Consider the following 15,909-nt stretch of genomic DNA (forward strand, 5'->3'; position numbering starts at 1 on the left):
ATAGCCCTTTGTCAAATCTTTCTGAGGTTGGCCAAATGATACAAACTTTACTGGAGGGGTGAAATTGGGGAGCGGGGGGAGTGAACGGGACAGAAATACGTCTTGACCACATAATTTCCTGTTAAGACCAAACTACAAGCCAGCAGCTTCCAAGGATGTCATTACCAAACTGCAATTGGAAAGGGGTGCAAATTAGTCATTAGATATTTCCTGATTACATGGGGCAATCGCCATTTGCTTATGACATACAATCTTCCCACATGGCTCCCGAGAGACTAAGCCAGCAGCCAAATGAGCTATCTGATCTGTAGACGACAAAGCTCAGGAATGAGAGTCTCTGTGTACCACTAGGTTGCCACCTAATTAAGCTCTCTCTAGGACTGATTCACATGCTACATCTTACCTCTTTTGAGTCCTGACTTGGGTTTGTTTTCAGACAGTAAATCTTCTAATAGGATTACTGTATTGTGATCCTTGTAATTTCAAAAATTACCTTATTTTGCTTTCCATCTTGCATCCCTGCCGGTATAGTTTTACCTACAGTTAATTCCTGTTCTGTCCTGTTAATATCATTATCATACAATGATTACTTAGCTTGTCTCTAAAAAAAAGTAAACATAATCTACATACTTGTTGTGGTTTAAACAGGCAGGCAGCTAAACACCACACAGCCGTTCGCTCACTCCCCCTCCCCACCAGTGGGATGGGGGAGAGAATTAAAAAGAAAAGTAAAATTCGTGGGTTGAGATAAAGACAGTGTAATAGGGCAGAAAAGGATTATCTTAATATCTATAATAATAACAATGATAAAAGAATATACAAAGCAAGTGATGCACAATGCAATTGCTCACCACCTGCCAACCGATGCCCAGCCAGTCCCCGAGCAGCGGTCACCACCCCCCGGCCAACTCCCCCAGTTTATGTACTGAGCATGACAACATATGGTATGGAATATCCCTTTGGCCAGTTTGGGTCAGCTGTCCTGGCTGTGCCCCCTCCCAGCTTCTTCTGCACCTCCAGCCTTCTCAGTCGGTAGAGCATGGGAAGCTGAAAAGTCCTTGACTAGTGTAAGCACTACCTAGCAACGACTAAAATATCGGTGTGTTATCAACATTATTCTCATACTAAATCCAAATCTAAAATTTGGATTTATATTATTCTCATACTAAATCCATACACAGCACTGTACCAGCTGCTAGGAAGAAAATTAACTCTATCCCAGCCGAAACCAGGACAATACTTCAGTTGCAAGAAGCTACTTCTTGCAACTGACAGCATTCTTATAAGGAAACACTGTCAATTTCCCCTGATAATCAAGTCAAGCCAGTTCAAAACAGTCACTGTAACATGCTTGGTTTCATGTCATTCTAATAATGATTCATGAGCAGATCTCTTCTTCACAAACCAGGAATGTTTCACTGAAATCTGACTGGTTTTATCTGGTTTTGCATTAGCACTTAAAGTTTCAGATGTATATTCTACAGCAAAGAAATATTTATTAAGTAAATAAAGATTAGAAAGTTGCAGGGGAAGGGAGATCTAAGAACACACTTGCAAATCTTAAATTCCTGCATAGCCATAAACATGTCATAAATCAAAGCAACACGTGACATGTGGTACAAAAAAAACTGACCTAGAAGCTTTAGGTATACACAAGGCATTCAAGTTGTTGGGACAAGATACATGGCAGCCTGACCCAGGAACAATTTGATTTGCTGAACTCCACTCACGTTCACAAGTACCTGTGGAAGAGAGAAAGAGGATCGCCTGCAAAAAAAGGACGTGCAAAGTCATATTTCATACCAAAACTAATCATAAAAGAAAGTGCTTTGACCATAATTGAACTAAACCTATGTGTAAATAAAGCTCAGAAAAATTGCATCTAATTTTCTTTAAAAGCTCCCAGAAAACTGCTTTTTTGCTGCTTTATAACAAAAGTTAGCAAAATGCCTTGACGGTCATGAAGACAAAGATGTGCATGGTGCTGAGCCGAAGGAGGGTTTGGGCTCTGGACCTTGCCTTGCTGGCTAACCCCGTGCAACTACGCACTCTCATCCAGTGGGGGCTGCTCCCCCGAGCATCCCTTTCTTCACCTGCCTTTTGAAAACCGCAAATCTGTTTTTCCTGCAACTAGGAGACACGCAAATTTCCATACGTACACTCCACTAATACAAGCCTTCTATGCCACTCCTCTGCACAAATGCTTCCCCCTCCCCCGTACCTGAAAGAGCCGCTGTGCTGGGAGCCTCTCGGGGCAGGGAGCAGCCCCCCTTCTCTCCCTGCCCCGCTCCTTCAGCACCCGACACCCGGCGGTGGAAAGGGGCTAACGGGGCTCCGAGTCCGGCCCGGCCCGGCCGCCCCACCTAGCCCGAGGCACAGGAGGTCGGGAGCCCAGCCAGGCACACCCCCCTCGGCTCCATTCCGCGCCCGGGAAATTCCCCGAAAGTTCTCGGCGGGGGATAAAAGCACCCCCGGACAACGGGGCCGCAGAGACGGTTCCCGCAGCACCTCCGCCCCCAGCACTAGCCATGAGCCCGCACCTCCGCCTCCGCCTCCTCCTCCTCCTCCTCCTCCTCCTCCTGGCCGCAGCCGCCGCTCTCTGCCGGGGTAAGCGGCTGCGGGCCCGCCCGGCAGGCTGAGCCGGGGGCACCCAGCCGTCCGCGGACGGGTCCCGGCAGGGGTGCGCGGGGTGCCGGCGCCCCCAGGGCCCGGCGGGGGGTCGGGGGGGGTCGGGTCGGGCCGCGGGGGGCCCCGGAGCCGAGGCTCAGGCGGCGCCTCCCGCCTGGCAGGTGCGCCGCTGGCCGGGGAGCTGCGCTGCCGCTGCGTGCGGACCGTGTCCGAGGTGATCCCGCCGCGGCGCCTGGCCCGCGTGGAGCTCGTCGCCGAGGGGCCGCACTGCGCCGTGCCCGAGGTCATGTAAGTGCCCGGCCCCGGTCCTCACCCCGGCCCCGGCCCCGGCCCCGGCCTTACCCCCCTCTTCGCCCCGCAGAGCCACGACGAAGCAGGGACAGACGGTCTGCCTGAGCCCCTCCGCACCCTGGGTCAAGCTCATCGTCACCAGGATCCTCAACAGGTACCTGCCGGGTGCACCGCGGGGGTGTCCCGGGAAGGAGCGGGGCGGCTGCGGCCCCGGCTGCAGCACACGCACAGAACCCCCCCCGGTAAAGCGAGGGGCAGCCTCTTTCACCTCCCCCGTACCCCGCTTCCCAGCAAGCTGAAGGCTCGCAGGTGATGGCAGGCAGTGCTGATCTCTGTCTTCTTGGCTTTTTGCTTTCAGCTCCACACAGAAAAACTGACGGGGGGAAAGAAACCTGCTGGAGGGGAGATGATGCTGAGCCTGAGGCTTCAGGGCCTTTCTTCTCTTGAAATGCACTGCGTTTGAGCTCAGCCTGTTTATTGAAGACTTTATTTAATGTAATGAGATCTGATTGTATTTATTTAAATATTGCAAGTACTATGCAAGATGTATCTTTAATTTGGACATTGTCTGAAAAGCACAATTCTAAGTGCTGTACGAATTTACTGCCTTTAAAACCTTGCTTTTGGGGTGTTGTGCAGGAGAAAAGATACAGGGAACATCCTGAATTCTTTCACAGGAAAAAATCTGCCTGGGGTCCAGCATCAGCAAACCACTGCTGAGGCTTTGGCATCAGCGTGAAGTATATTTCCATGCTACACACCTTTGTAAGGACTTGAGTAACATATAGAAACATTTATTCTACATAGCAGCTCTGAGTAAAGAAGGGAACTGCTGCCTCCCAAAACACGTTTTTGTTTTGTTTTGCACATCGTATAGCTATGTGCCTGGAAAAAAACTTTCCCAGCTACTGTGGGAAAGCCGTGCAGCCTGCTGTGCCAGAGCCAGAGGTTCAGTCAGCAATACAAGTTCATCAGCAACTTGTAGTTTCCTTCTCCTGCCAGAAGTCCTAGCACGCACAGCACTGCTTACCTTGTGCGTTTGCATTTTGAGGAAGCTGGTGGGTTTTGCTGCTTGCAACCTTAGACATGTGATGTCTTTTTTTTGTATGGCATAATGTCATAATATATATAAAGTTATATGTAAGTGAATGTGCTGTTGTGTTGCTGGATGTTTATTTATTCTAGTCCAAATTCCTGTTGGAGTTGTGTATATGCAGTTTCCTCTGCTCTTCATATTTCTGTCCAGCAGAAAATTAAAAAGAAGGGGGATCTACACCACTTTTAAAAACTAGTATTTAAATGTCATCACGGTGAGACCATATGATTTCTGTTCATCTACTCATTTTCCAAAATGTTGAAGAAACCCTCATAGTTGTATATGTATAATCATTGTGCAGAGGCATCATGAGTTATCCAGAATAACTGTAATAAGTTCCTGTAAATCAAATGGAAGATTTTTTCCTAGTGTTTTTATTACTATATAAGTTTCCTAATTAAGAAATTTTCCCTTGTTGCTTAGAGTTTTGCTTTTTAAAAAATAAATATTTAGATACACTTGCCTGGTGTCTGTTTCCATGTGTTAACATAAAAGACAGATCTTACAACATCAAATCTTGTTGGTTTAGTTAATGGCTTGTATAAGCTGCGCCCATCAATATACTTTCACCATTCCAAAACTACAATCCTCAGCATTCCTTTGCCTTCATGGGAGTTCTGGACTGAGAGCAGTAGGACTGTGCCTCTTTTATTTGGTCCCATTTGCAGGGAAATGAAATTATTTGGGAAGCTGATGTGAAAAGCACCAGCATTTTCCTCCCTTCCATTTCACTGCAGTCACCTAGAAGTTGAAAACCGGGCTAGAGACAATAGGATGTGGAGCAATGAAACAACTCTTTCCCACACATCCCCCTAAATATTTGTGCCAGTTTCTGGTTCCTTTTGAAATGAGAAAAAGGACAGGTTTCATATGGCCAAATGGCTTAGGCCTTTTCTTCACAAGGTTATGAGAAAACGTTTTACCCTTCCATCCTCTTGCTGTGCTTAAAATGAGCTAGCGCTGCCACGTCAAGAGGCTGAGAAGAAACCCTGACCTTTCGGCAGACCCCTTGCAGGTCAAGGGCAGGGAGCGAGTCTGAGCTGGTTTAGGTAGAATGAAGCCAGTAAACTGCGGTCTGGATGGCATAGAGGTCAGATAACAGAACTTCATCGCCGATAACAGATTGACGCTAGTTTAAATATGAAGCTGTGTGATTGTCTCAGGCTTCTCAAGCCTAAGAGGCTCTTCTTTCTGTCTGCTGACACGCTTCTGTCATTTCACCTACTGCAAAGGAGCAGCACTATTTTCACGATGTATTTTTCTAATACATTCTCCATGAAAATGCAGCAGGAGGCGGTAGGCTATGGGTAAAGCAAGGGTGATACTACCTATTTCAGCCCTGATTAACCTGCTGCTAATTTGTTCCTCAGGCAAATTCTCTCCTAAGTAAATGCTGGTCATGCCAACATTTGTGATGGCTTCATAAAGTTAATTCCCAGCCTCTGTGAAAAACATGGCCAGGCTGCTTGTTCTCTTTAATAAAAGGGAAATTGTTTGGAACGTGGAATTTAAAGTGTCTACAGAACTTGCTTTGCAAATTGCCTAGTTGTTCCAGTAACAAATCCACCCTGCAGACGTCCAGTCGGAGTCGTGAGGATGTACTACAGTATCTGTTGTTTGCAACACCTGACTTTGCCTTTCCCAGTTCATGTGGATTGTTGTGACTCAGCTGTGGAAGCCTTTTTTGAGGAAGAATGATCCCTTTGGTCCACACTTGCACAGTGCCTAGGACTGAGGCTCCTGTCCCTGTTTTGGGGACACATGCACTGCCTTAACACAAATCTGGCTGCAAGGCCATCGCTCCAAGCAAATTCTGCTGCTCCAATAGGAAAGGCAGGCATGCTCCTCCCTTCCTTACACTTACATCAGTCAAAAAAGGCTGGAGATAAGGAAGTTCACAACAGAAAGGCAAAGCTGTTTGGCGGGGCAAAGAGGAGACATGGCTGCCCCAGCACTCCCTCTGTGACCTTTGGAATCCTCTGGCTACTGGGGCACTTCTAGGTGGTCAGAGGAGACTGAAGGACAAACTGAGGGAGAGCACAAGCTTGGCAGTGATGATCTCAACTCACTTTGACAGTGGCAGCAGGATTTCAGCATTTTTGTCCTCATCTGAGTATCTTTCTTTCCACCTCCACCCCCATCTCCTCAGTTGTCCTGGTTTCGGCTGGGATAGAGTTAATTTTCTTCCTAGCAGCTAGTACAGTGCTATGTTTTTGATTTAGTATGAGAATAGCGTTGATAACACACCGATGTTTCAGTTGTTGCTAAGTAGTGCTTACACTAGTCCAGGACTTTTCAGCTTCCCATGCCCTGCCAGCGAGAAGCTGCGAGGGAGCACAGCCAGGACAGCCGACCCAAACTGGCCAAAGGGATATTCCATACCATGGGACGTCATGCTCAGTACATAAACTGGGGGAGTTGGCCAGGGGGTGGCGACCGCTGCTCGGGGACCGGCTGGGCATCGGTCGGTGGGTGGTGAGCAATTGCATTGTGCATCACTTGCTTTGTATATTCTTTTATCATCATCATCATCATCATCATCATCATCATCATCATCATCATTAATTTTCCCTTCCTTTTCTGTCCTATTAAACTGTCTTTATCTCAACCCACGAATTTTACTCTTTTTTTTTCCAATTCTCTTCCCCATCACACTGGGGCGGGTAGCGGGAGTGCGCGAATGGCTGTGTGGTATTAGCTGCCTGTGGGGTTAAACCACAACATCAGTACACACATATTTACATAGGTCTGGAATGGCTGGATGTCCTTTTCACACTTCCCCTGCTACACATCTGTAGCTGCCACAGACGGCATAGGGATTTTCTGTCTGCACAGCTTTTTGCAAATATGATTACTGTATTTGGATGACCGCCAGGGAGTGGAACAGTACTGAGATCCAGTTGCACATATATTTGGCAGCATCTAGCCTGGTTTTCTTAGTAAATAAAGTCTATTATGTGATGAAGCTGCATTGATTGTTCCCCTGGCAACTTTTGAGCATTGGCCATTTTCAAAGTATTGGGATCAAAGATACTAACTTTCTAGATGTTCTCTGAGAGTCTACAGATAGTTGTAGAAATTGCCATTGTGCTCACACTGAGGAAAAGACTGCAGTGTAAGCACATGACACACTTTCATAACACGCTAGAGAACCTAAGGCAGAGAGAGAAAGAGAAGTTACTAGAGCCCTTAACTGGGGGAAGTTCTTGACTGGATTGTGTACCTAATTAGACATCAGAGAATCCAATCGCAAAACTCAAGTCCATTGAAAACCAATTTCATCAGTTCTGCTACTTGTTTGCTCAAAGCACCTTAACCATCCATTGCAATAATCCTCACCTAGTGGGAGTAAGGGTCAGGTCTACCACGTCAGTGTCCAGGAGAGGTTAATGTTACTGGGCCTTCCTTCAGTTTCCTAAAAATATCGTCTGTGCAGAGCGGCAGGATGAGCTGTGCAGATTGCACATTTTCATTACGTTACGACATGTGTTCTTGTTCTCTTTGTGTCATCAGATACACCTCTTGACACACTAACCTCATCACAGATAAAAGTTTTTAAAGTTACTCCTTCTCCTTGGGCTTCCCTGATTCATACTCACTGGCATAAGAAAATTATTTCATCTGCCTCCCTTTCTTATCCCTACTTCCAGGAGGCACTGGTGCAAGAGGAGAGCATACCTATGGCCTTTCATCATGCTAACTGGCAGCGGACCAGTCAGCCTCTCTTACCTCTCACCAGTAACCAATGACCAAGTGTGACCCACTAGTTGTGTCAATTAGAAAAGGGAGGGGAATCTCCCTGTAGCTGGAAACGTCTGGCCAGGAAGTTGGGCTGATCCCGTTTGCAAAATTCAGCTAATTGCCCAGGGCATAATCCTTGAAAGAGTTCATTCCTATGGGATGATCCTGAATTATTTCCCTCTTAACTTTGTCGAGAGTCTATCTAAAAGTGACAGTGTGGATCACATATTCATAATTTCAGCTGCCTCCTAGTCACAGCCCTCATTAAAGATTATTTTATTGGCTCCAATACAAAGGAATAGTTCCAGGATATTCTGAGCACCAATGCAAACAGCACAAGGTGTTCTTGTTTCACAGGGACAGAGACAGAATAAATGATGCTCATTTAACTTTTTATTGCCTTTTTTTCTAAAACATGGTCCTGATAGTACTCCTTTGAGTGTACCCTGACAGAGCCAGATGTGTAGGGTTAGCCTAGCACAGCTTAAAGGGAAGTGACTGAGCAATGCTCCTGGGCACATAAGACATTTTTTTGAGTCTTCGTACATCTCGAGTTTCCTCTCTCTCTGTTGGTATGGCGGGTATTTGCACAACACTTTCCCAAAACTCTAGACTGGGCTAAAGGTCAGGCCAGCTGTTGAGGAGTTTGATATGTCAAAGAATGAAGACATTCTAACCCATCAATAAATGTTCTTGTGAACGTCAAACAAAATGGTTAATTACATCACAGGAAAATGACTGAGCAAATAAGCTTTTTCATAAGCACTGCAGATGCTACACATTTGTCAACAAGCCACATTTGCTGATTGAAGAGTATTTCCTTTTTGGCATGGTGAAGCAATCTCAGAGCTTCTTCACCTCTTTCTGCAGTGACTTTCTGCTTCCCTGACACATCATGATTTCATTGTTATGAGCCGCTCAATGCTCAGATCTCCCTTTAAAAGCAATATACCTTAACAGCTTATCTGCTGAATTAATGCTGATTCATGTTATAATTCACATCAAGACCAGTCAGTGGCAAATGAATGTATGTGAATGAATTTTTCCTAGTTGAAGAAAAATAAAACAGATTGCTTTGAAAAGCTGTATCGGCACAGGGAGGCGGTGCTAGGCCCAGGAGAACATGGGTACATTGTCCAGTTGATTTTATGAGCCCTGAACAGTTTAAGTTCCAAATCCCACAGACACCTGTCCTCCAGAATTTGAACATGACTGTTCTACTAAAAAGATGTAAACTTTTCCAGTTCACAAGAAGCATAGCTTTACTTGAAGGTAGTTTGGTATTTTTAAGGCACTCTCGATTATTTGCTATGAAATTTCCCACCGGAGACAAGAAAGACTAGGAAGCGGCTTTCGAGATGTTTGAGAAGGCAGAGGAAAGTAATGTAATTTAAGATCCTATCGCTGGAGTTGATAGTTTGAAACCCACGGGACAGAAGGCCCATTGAGGAGTTTCTCACTGTATGGGGAGTTTGTCACTGCTGTTTTACCACTTGCATGTTTAACTGCCAAACTAACGTAATCATTGATATTGCTATCTATTTCATTTAGCTCAGCCCATTCCTGGACATAAATTCCTGCTGAGAGATTTGGATAAGACTGAAGTAGTTACTCTAATGAAATACGCTCTGTTAATGCACATTTCTACGTGACACGAGGCATTGGCCACTCTCTAACAGAGAAATCCTTTTCCTCCATGAGACGGGCCCTTAACATACCATCCGTAGCGATTTTCTAAGAGCTCAGCCACTGCTGCCCTCCATGAATTGCTCAAAAAAGGGGTAAAATGCAGGTCAGCCCCAGTTGTTCTTTTATACCTGGTCTACTTAAAGTGACAACTGATGTCAGCAATAAAAAGCCGGCTTCATCTAAGTCGCCGTTGACGTCAGTGCGGTGAGGACTTCACGCAACAAGTGAAGTCTTTACCCTGAAATCCAAGACGACTGCATTCAGAACCAGGCTGCTGTTCAGCTGGTGCTTTCCAAAGCAGAAAGTCTGTTTGCACAGAACATTGGCACAAAAACAAACTGATAGAATAGGAAAGATTTTTCCCAAATAAACAAAAGCGAGCACACAATGTCATATCATATAAACAGCCACAAGCCAGGAAATGTTAGTTTATATAGAGGGCGGGGGGGGGGGGGGGGAACCTGAAATATGGGGAGAAAAAAGTCAGCAACAGTTCACAGAGACTATATTCCTTACATTTTGAATCTAGTCGGTGTCTTTATGATCCCTTTGCATCTGGCACACCTAGCATATCACTTCAGGTTGTACTCTGAATATTTTTGTACTGGAGAAACAGGATTCTCAGCATGAAAACGTCATTTTTCCCTTGGCACCTTGTAAGGAAATTTCACAATAATGGGCAGGGTTGTAGCTGAGTTTTGGTGTTGTGGAGCAAGGACTAGTATCCAGACTAGCGTTTGATAGTTGGTGCTTACCTATTGAGCTAGAACCTGTAGTTCTTTCAGAAAACTCATGTGCAAGGCAGAAGGAATTACAGACGGGTAGGAATTAGGTATTCGCTCCCTACCCTTTGGCAGACCAAGCATGATAAGAGGCAGGCACTTTGGAGAGAAATATAAACCCACAGTGCTCTAAGATCTTCCCCTCCTGGTTACTTTAGTGCTTCCGTAACTTCCTACAGGGTGGCAAAAGCAAGAAATAGTCAAGTGCCCAGGGCTTACAGATCTGATGAACCTAGAGCCACAGAACCGTCTTGGCAATGCCCAAATCACTGAGTCCACACCCAGCTCCACACCACACTCTTCTCCAAGAGGAGAAAAGTCAGCTCATTAACAGCAAGGCAGTCAAATTGGTCAGTGTGCAGGGAAATACTTGATGGACTAACTGTGAACACAAAGTTATCTGTGTTCTCAGCTCCCCTCTTCCTGAGAATATTTTGCAATTAAGCAGAGAGTTGATTTACAAGCTTGCAGACACTGCACTAATAAATTGGTCTGTGTTGTCATCTCCCCCTGCCCAAGTTAAAAGAAATGAGGTGTCCATTGCCTAGTATCAAATTGGTTCTTTTCCTGCCCAGACCAAGGAAAAAATTTAACACAATTATTACATCTTTGAAAAGATCTTAGGGGAAAACTTTTAATCACTCTTCACTGCCCCAGGAAGCACAACAGCAGTCCAAAGAAAAGCTGGAGGACTGAAATAAAGCAATGCATGATCTTCAAAGACTGGGAAGAAAGGGTGGGATAGCTTTGGTACCTCTGGACTGCACCTGCTGCTCAGACATATCACTGGATCCTCTGGCAAACTTTAACCCTTGACATCTCTCCAGCCGGCTGGAGAGGGCCCCTACCACTCACTACTTTGCATAACGCTCAGGGCTCTTTGCCTTTCAGCTAACAACTAAATCCACAATGAAATTACTGTGTGCTTGGCAGAGAAACCCAGGTGCTAAAACTAAATGTGAACTTATCCCTAGATGCAGAAGACAAAGGATTTTATGCCTCAGTTTCCACTAGCATCTTTCAGGCTTATGAACTTCAAGAAAACTTGGGCAAGGCTAAATTTAACCTCCAAATTCTGGTGTCTAAACGACAGCCCGTTCCTGTATGAGTTCCCACCGCTGGCTCCCTGGCACTGCTGGGCTCCTGGTAAGTGGAGCTGGCTGAACAGACACCTCCAGCCAGAAGCGGTGGGGCCGGGAGACTGGCCGGGGCACGGAACCCGACCCCGCGGCCCGTGCACGCACGTACAGGCTGCCGGGTGCCGGGCGGTGCAATGCCATGCCGTGCCGCGCCGACCTGGCGGGTCACAGGCAGGGAAGAGGGCGAGCAGCGGCCGCCCGAGGATGTGCAGGGAGGAGAGAAAGATGCGTGGCGGTGAGTGAATCACGTTTCTCCTGCCCGACAGCTCCCGGCGGGGGATAAAAGCACCCCCGGACAACGGGGCCGCAGAGACGGCTCCCGCAGCACCTCCGCCCCCAGCACTAGCCATGAGCCCGCACCTCCGCCTCCGCCTCCTCCTCCTCCTCCTCCTGGCCGCAGCCGCCGCTCTCTGCCGGGGTAAGCGGCTGCGGGCCCGCCCGGCAGGCTGAGCCGGGGGCACCCAGCCGTCCGCGGACGGGTCCCGGCAGGGGTGCGCGGGGTGCCGGCGCCCCCAGGGCCCGGCGGGGGGTCGGGGGGGGTCGGGTCGGGCCGCGGGGGGCCCCGGAGCCGAGGCTCAGGCGGCGCCTCCCGCCTGGCAGGTGCGCCGCTGGCCGGGGAGCTGCGCTGCCGCTGCGTGCGGACCGTGTCCGAGGTGATCCCGCCGCGGCGCCTGGCCCGCGTGGAGCTCGTCGCCGAGGGGCCGCACTGCGCCGTGCCCGAGGTCATGTAAGTGCCCGGCCCCGGTCCTCACCCCGGCCCCGGCCCCGGCCCCGGCCTTACCCCCCTCTTCGCCCCGCAGAGCCACGACGAAGCAGGGACAGACGGTCTGCCTGAGCCCCTCCGCACCCTGGGTCAAGCTCATCGTCACCAGGATCCTCAACAGGTACCTGCCGGGGGCTGGGGCAGCTCTTGCTTTCTGTACGGGGACGGGGATGTGTGCTGCGCAGCAGCTAACGCTACCGCAAGCCCTTTTGGAGGTCAAGCTTAGCTTTTGGCTGGGTTTGAAACCAGTGTGGGTGTCACAGGAATAAGAAGCCACATTCTGCCATTGATTTCTATGGGGAAATCTGCTTAGTTATGCCACAAACTTGGCCAAGAAGTGGCTTCTTTGTTGGGAAGAGAAAACCCTGCAGGTCAGGTAGAGTATCTGCAGCAAATGCCTGATTAAATGCAAATCCAGCCACAGTACCAGACCAGTGTGGTCCACCATCACCATCAGGCATCTTTTCCAGAAGACGCATCTCCTGTGGGACTTATTATCTGGGGCATGCAAGAAGACTTAAGGAAAGATTTCCTGACTGGCTTTATAATTTGAATTCTGCCTGTTGCAGTTCACCTAACCAGCTCTGAGGGAAGAAACATCTCCAAATGAAGCTATCTGTGTTTGCCAGAAGATACCAGTAAATGGATGCTGGAAGAAGATAATAGCCCGACTCATTAGTTTTCATGAGTTTGTAGACAAGCTGTTCGATGTTCAGTCCCTCTAGGACTCTCCCCTCCCCTCATATTTATTATTGCCTGTTCCCACGTATGTATTTTTTGACTGAGCTAAAGTGATTCAATCCGTTTGATAAGACAGCATAGGCTTTGCTAGGCACGTCTCGGCGACTTTGCTGCAGTTCTCACAATTTGAGTAGCCCCACCTTTGTGCAAGCTCCTTCTCTCCAAATACTATTTGCCAACAAGTTCTTATAAATACCATTAATACCTGAAAAGAAGATGGGTCCGTCATGGAGACCATTGTGCAAATGTCCACAGATAGTGTGATATACAGAGGTTTGAATGGGTGGTGCTGATGACAGTGGGTAATCCTTCCGTTAGGAATAACAAGATCACTAAGTTTGAGTGCGGTCTGGCACCTGGCATTTTAGTGCCTGTTCAGGATTACACGGGAACAAAAACTGGTTGAGGCAAGCGCAGCACTGTGCTGCCATGCTCAATCTGCTGCCTAAATGAGCCTTGGGCTCAGAATATTTTGCTAAATCTTTTTTCCCCACTATAACTTACTAGCATTTACTGCAAAATGCCTAGGATATTTTTGCACAAGATACTGCACAATGAAATTACAGAAAGCTTGCTCCTGAAATCTCATTCTATTCAATACTTATAACAGTTTAAGAATTTCCATGAAATTGTGGGGTTTCATGCCAAGATTGTTTTGGTTTCTAACAAGATAATGTTGGGGTTGGTTGGTTGGTTTGTTTTTAAATGAGTTTACATTTAATTATTTGGTATTTATACACAAGATGTAAAGGAACAGTAAATGTTCTGAAGAGGCTCAGGTATTTTATGTCTACTTGTATGACATACTGTATGACATACTGTCATTATTCATATATAATAAGTAATGTTCCTTATTCTCCTTTGGAAAAATGTATTTATGTGAAAAGGTGGGTTTATCATGAAATGATAATGTAATGAAATATGACGCAATAAAAATATTTTCTTGTTGAAAAATATACTGATTTTTTTGGTGAATTCCATGTTAAGATGGACCTGTGTACCTGCATCAGTTTGGCTAGCTGGGAAGCAGGGAAGCAGTAACCTCTGTGCGTGTGCAGGGGTTCGTGGGCACACATGCGGTCCAGCTCCCTCTGAAGTGTCAGGGACACTCTGTACTGAGCAAATGTGCTTTTAGATTCAGAGGCACATTATTTAAACCCTTCCCTCGGAGCTGCCGATGTGAAGAGAGGTAAACCCCAGGATGGATGTATTGAATCCAAGTAAGCCCCCGCAATCTGCAGGAACTTGTATTCTGGTTTAACTTAAAGTGGGGCTGTGTTTAAAGTTAAACATGTTTTGCTGGGTGAGAAGGAGCAACAGTGTCTGCTGCGGTAAGAAACCATGACAGACTACAACAGTAAATTTGTTTCCAGAAAACCAAATTGTTCAGGTCCCAGCTGTAGCAAGGAGCCCTGACACCTTTTAAAGCAAAGAATCTCCACCTCTGGATTCTTTTTTAGTGCACGTTTCTAGTGCAAACAAGGTCTTCAATTACTAGGTACATAGTACTTACTAGTGACAGAAAAATCAATTGCTGTTTGCTCATGAAATTCAATAGAACCTTTTCTGAAGGTATAACCATAGCCTGGCCTTGTTGACACAACTAGGAGTCATACAGTGTTCTCCTGTGACACCTGAAGAAAGCTGGCTCATCCTCATAACACAGTCTAGCTTTTCTTTGAGAGGAATCGTTGGAAAGCAAATTCATATGAACAAGGATTGTCTTTGTTCCTTATTTCTTCCTCTTTACCTAGCAAGTAACTGGATGTTACTTTTCCGAGTTGTGGACACAGAGAAAAATCTTACTGAATTTTGAAAACTTCTTGATGTATAAAATAGCTTTTCTCTCTGTAATGCCAGAATTTTAAAGTCCAATATTTAGGCTGTTGTGGTTAGGAGAAAGTTACATCACTCAGAAAAGGAGAAATTATTTTTTTTTTTTTTTTAGTGATACCATCTTCCTACTGTTCCTTTTGAAGGGAAAAAGTCTTGCTATTCTAAAACCCTTTCCAGGGAAAATAATTTATTTTGCCTGACTTATCCATCAGATGAGTGCAGAAATTCAGAGTAGCAAAGGGCTAAAAAGATGTCCTGCATCTGAGAAAAACAATCCAATTATGCAACTTTGCAAACATTAAAGAGAGAAGAAATTACGGGAGAGTGTCAGCTGAACAAAGCTACATGCCAAAAAGCAATGGAGAATGGGAGGGGTTACTTACATATATGTATATAATTGAATAAAAAAAGTCTATCAAAGGGTAGATTTTACAATATGACAACTGTATATATATATACACACACACACGCACACATCTGCTTAGATCAACTGCATATTATGAAATCACAAAATGACTCAAATGATAGATATTCTATACCCAACTGGCTGTTCCACTGGGTCATAATGTGAACTACCTAGAAGCTGAAGGTATTTAAATGACTAGTGTTACTGGTTCAGTCATATGGTGAAATCTGGCTGTAAGGAAAACCAGCAGCTTCCAAATGACTGTGATACTATTTGTCAGACAAAAATATTCAGAGTTTTCCCCCATAGTCCACATTGCTAAGTGAGATGGAGTGATTATTTACTGTCTTCCCCAAGAACATTTTCCTTGTCAAACTTTATGCTAATAGACTGTTTCTTCTTTGCGTTTTTCAACGTTTTGCCCTCTTTTAGACTATATTTCCCTTTTTATTAGCGAGAAAAAGAGAAACTTTGCTCTTTTTCCTCTCCGTGGGAGTTCTGTTTCACATGGGTTTAGGTCCCTGTGCCATTTGGCAGCTAAGCCAGAGGCCCCCCTTGTAGTTATCCTGACTGAGATTCACCTGTGCATTGTGGAGTCGGTGATCCACCTAACTCAGTTAACCGGAGTAGGCCCAGGCCCATGCTGTGCTGCACTGCACATATAGCTTGACCTTCCGACCTGTGCCGTACTGCATATACCCCTCGGCTGCAGGATAAATTTAGCCAGCTCATTGTAACGGAGAGGTCTGCAGGGAGCTCCCACTCAATGCTGGTCAGTAGAAATGATAAATAGAGTT

The 15,909-nt window shown here is 46.2% G+C and overlaps 2 protein-coding genes across 2 annotated transcripts; both read left to right on the forward strand.

The window, feature by feature from the left end:
- Positions 1-2,528: 2,528 nt before the first annotated feature.
- LOC143160147 (alveolar macrophage chemotactic factor-like) lies at positions 2,529-4,476 on the forward strand. The gene is made up of 4 exons (XM_076337691.1): positions 2,529-2,607; positions 2,790-2,916; positions 2,990-3,073; positions 3,278-4,476. The coding sequence occupies exons 1-4, from the start codon at positions 2,529-2,531 to the stop codon at positions 3,294-3,296; spliced, it is 309 nt and encodes a 102-aa protein (XP_076193806.1). The 3' UTR covers positions 3,297-4,476.
- Positions 4,477-11,714: 7,238 nt separating this feature from the next.
- On the forward strand, positions 11,715-13,817 carry LOC143160148 (alveolar macrophage chemotactic factor-like). The gene is made up of 4 exons (XM_076337692.1): positions 11,715-11,784; positions 11,967-12,093; positions 12,167-12,250; positions 12,699-13,817. Exons 1-4 carry the CDS (start codon positions 11,715-11,717, stop codon positions 12,715-12,717), a joined length of 300 nt encoding a protein of 99 aa, XP_076193807.1. The 3' UTR covers positions 12,718-13,817.
- Positions 13,818-15,909: the final 2,092 nt, after the last annotated feature.

Source organism: Aptenodytes patagonicus, chromosome 4, assembly GCF_965638725.1.
Source record: "Aptenodytes patagonicus chromosome 4, bAptPat1.pri.cur, whole genome shotgun sequence".
In the NCBI taxonomy this organism is placed as follows: Eukaryota; Metazoa; Chordata; class Aves; order Sphenisciformes; family Spheniscidae; genus Aptenodytes; species Aptenodytes patagonicus.

What these genes read in the sequence shown, in the direction of transcription:
- LOC143160147 (XM_076337691.1), top strand. Translation starts at nt 2,529, where the DNA reads ATGAGCCCGCACCTCCGCCTCCGCCTCCTCCTCCTCCTCCTCCTCCTC. An exon ending in AGCCGCCGCTCTCTGCCGGG is followed by an intron (nt 2,608 to 2,789) that starts GTAAGCGGCTGC and finishes CCCGCCTGGCAG; the next exon opens with GTGCGCCGCTGGCCGGGGAG. An exon ending in TGCGCCGTGCCCGAGGTCAT is followed by an intron (nt 2,917 to 2,989) that starts GTAAGTGCCCGG and finishes TTCGCCCCGCAG; the next exon opens with AGCCACGACGAAGCAGGGAC.
- LOC143160148 (XM_076337692.1), top strand. Translation starts at nt 11,715, where the DNA reads ATGAGCCCGCACCTCCGCCTCCGCCTCCTCCTCCTCCTCCTCCTGGCC. An exon ending in AGCCGCCGCTCTCTGCCGGG is followed by an intron (nt 11,785 to 11,966) that starts GTAAGCGGCTGC and finishes CCCGCCTGGCAG; the next exon opens with GTGCGCCGCTGGCCGGGGAG. An exon ending in TGCGCCGTGCCCGAGGTCAT is followed by an intron (nt 12,094 to 12,166) that starts GTAAGTGCCCGG and finishes TTCGCCCCGCAG; the next exon opens with AGCCACGACGAAGCAGGGAC.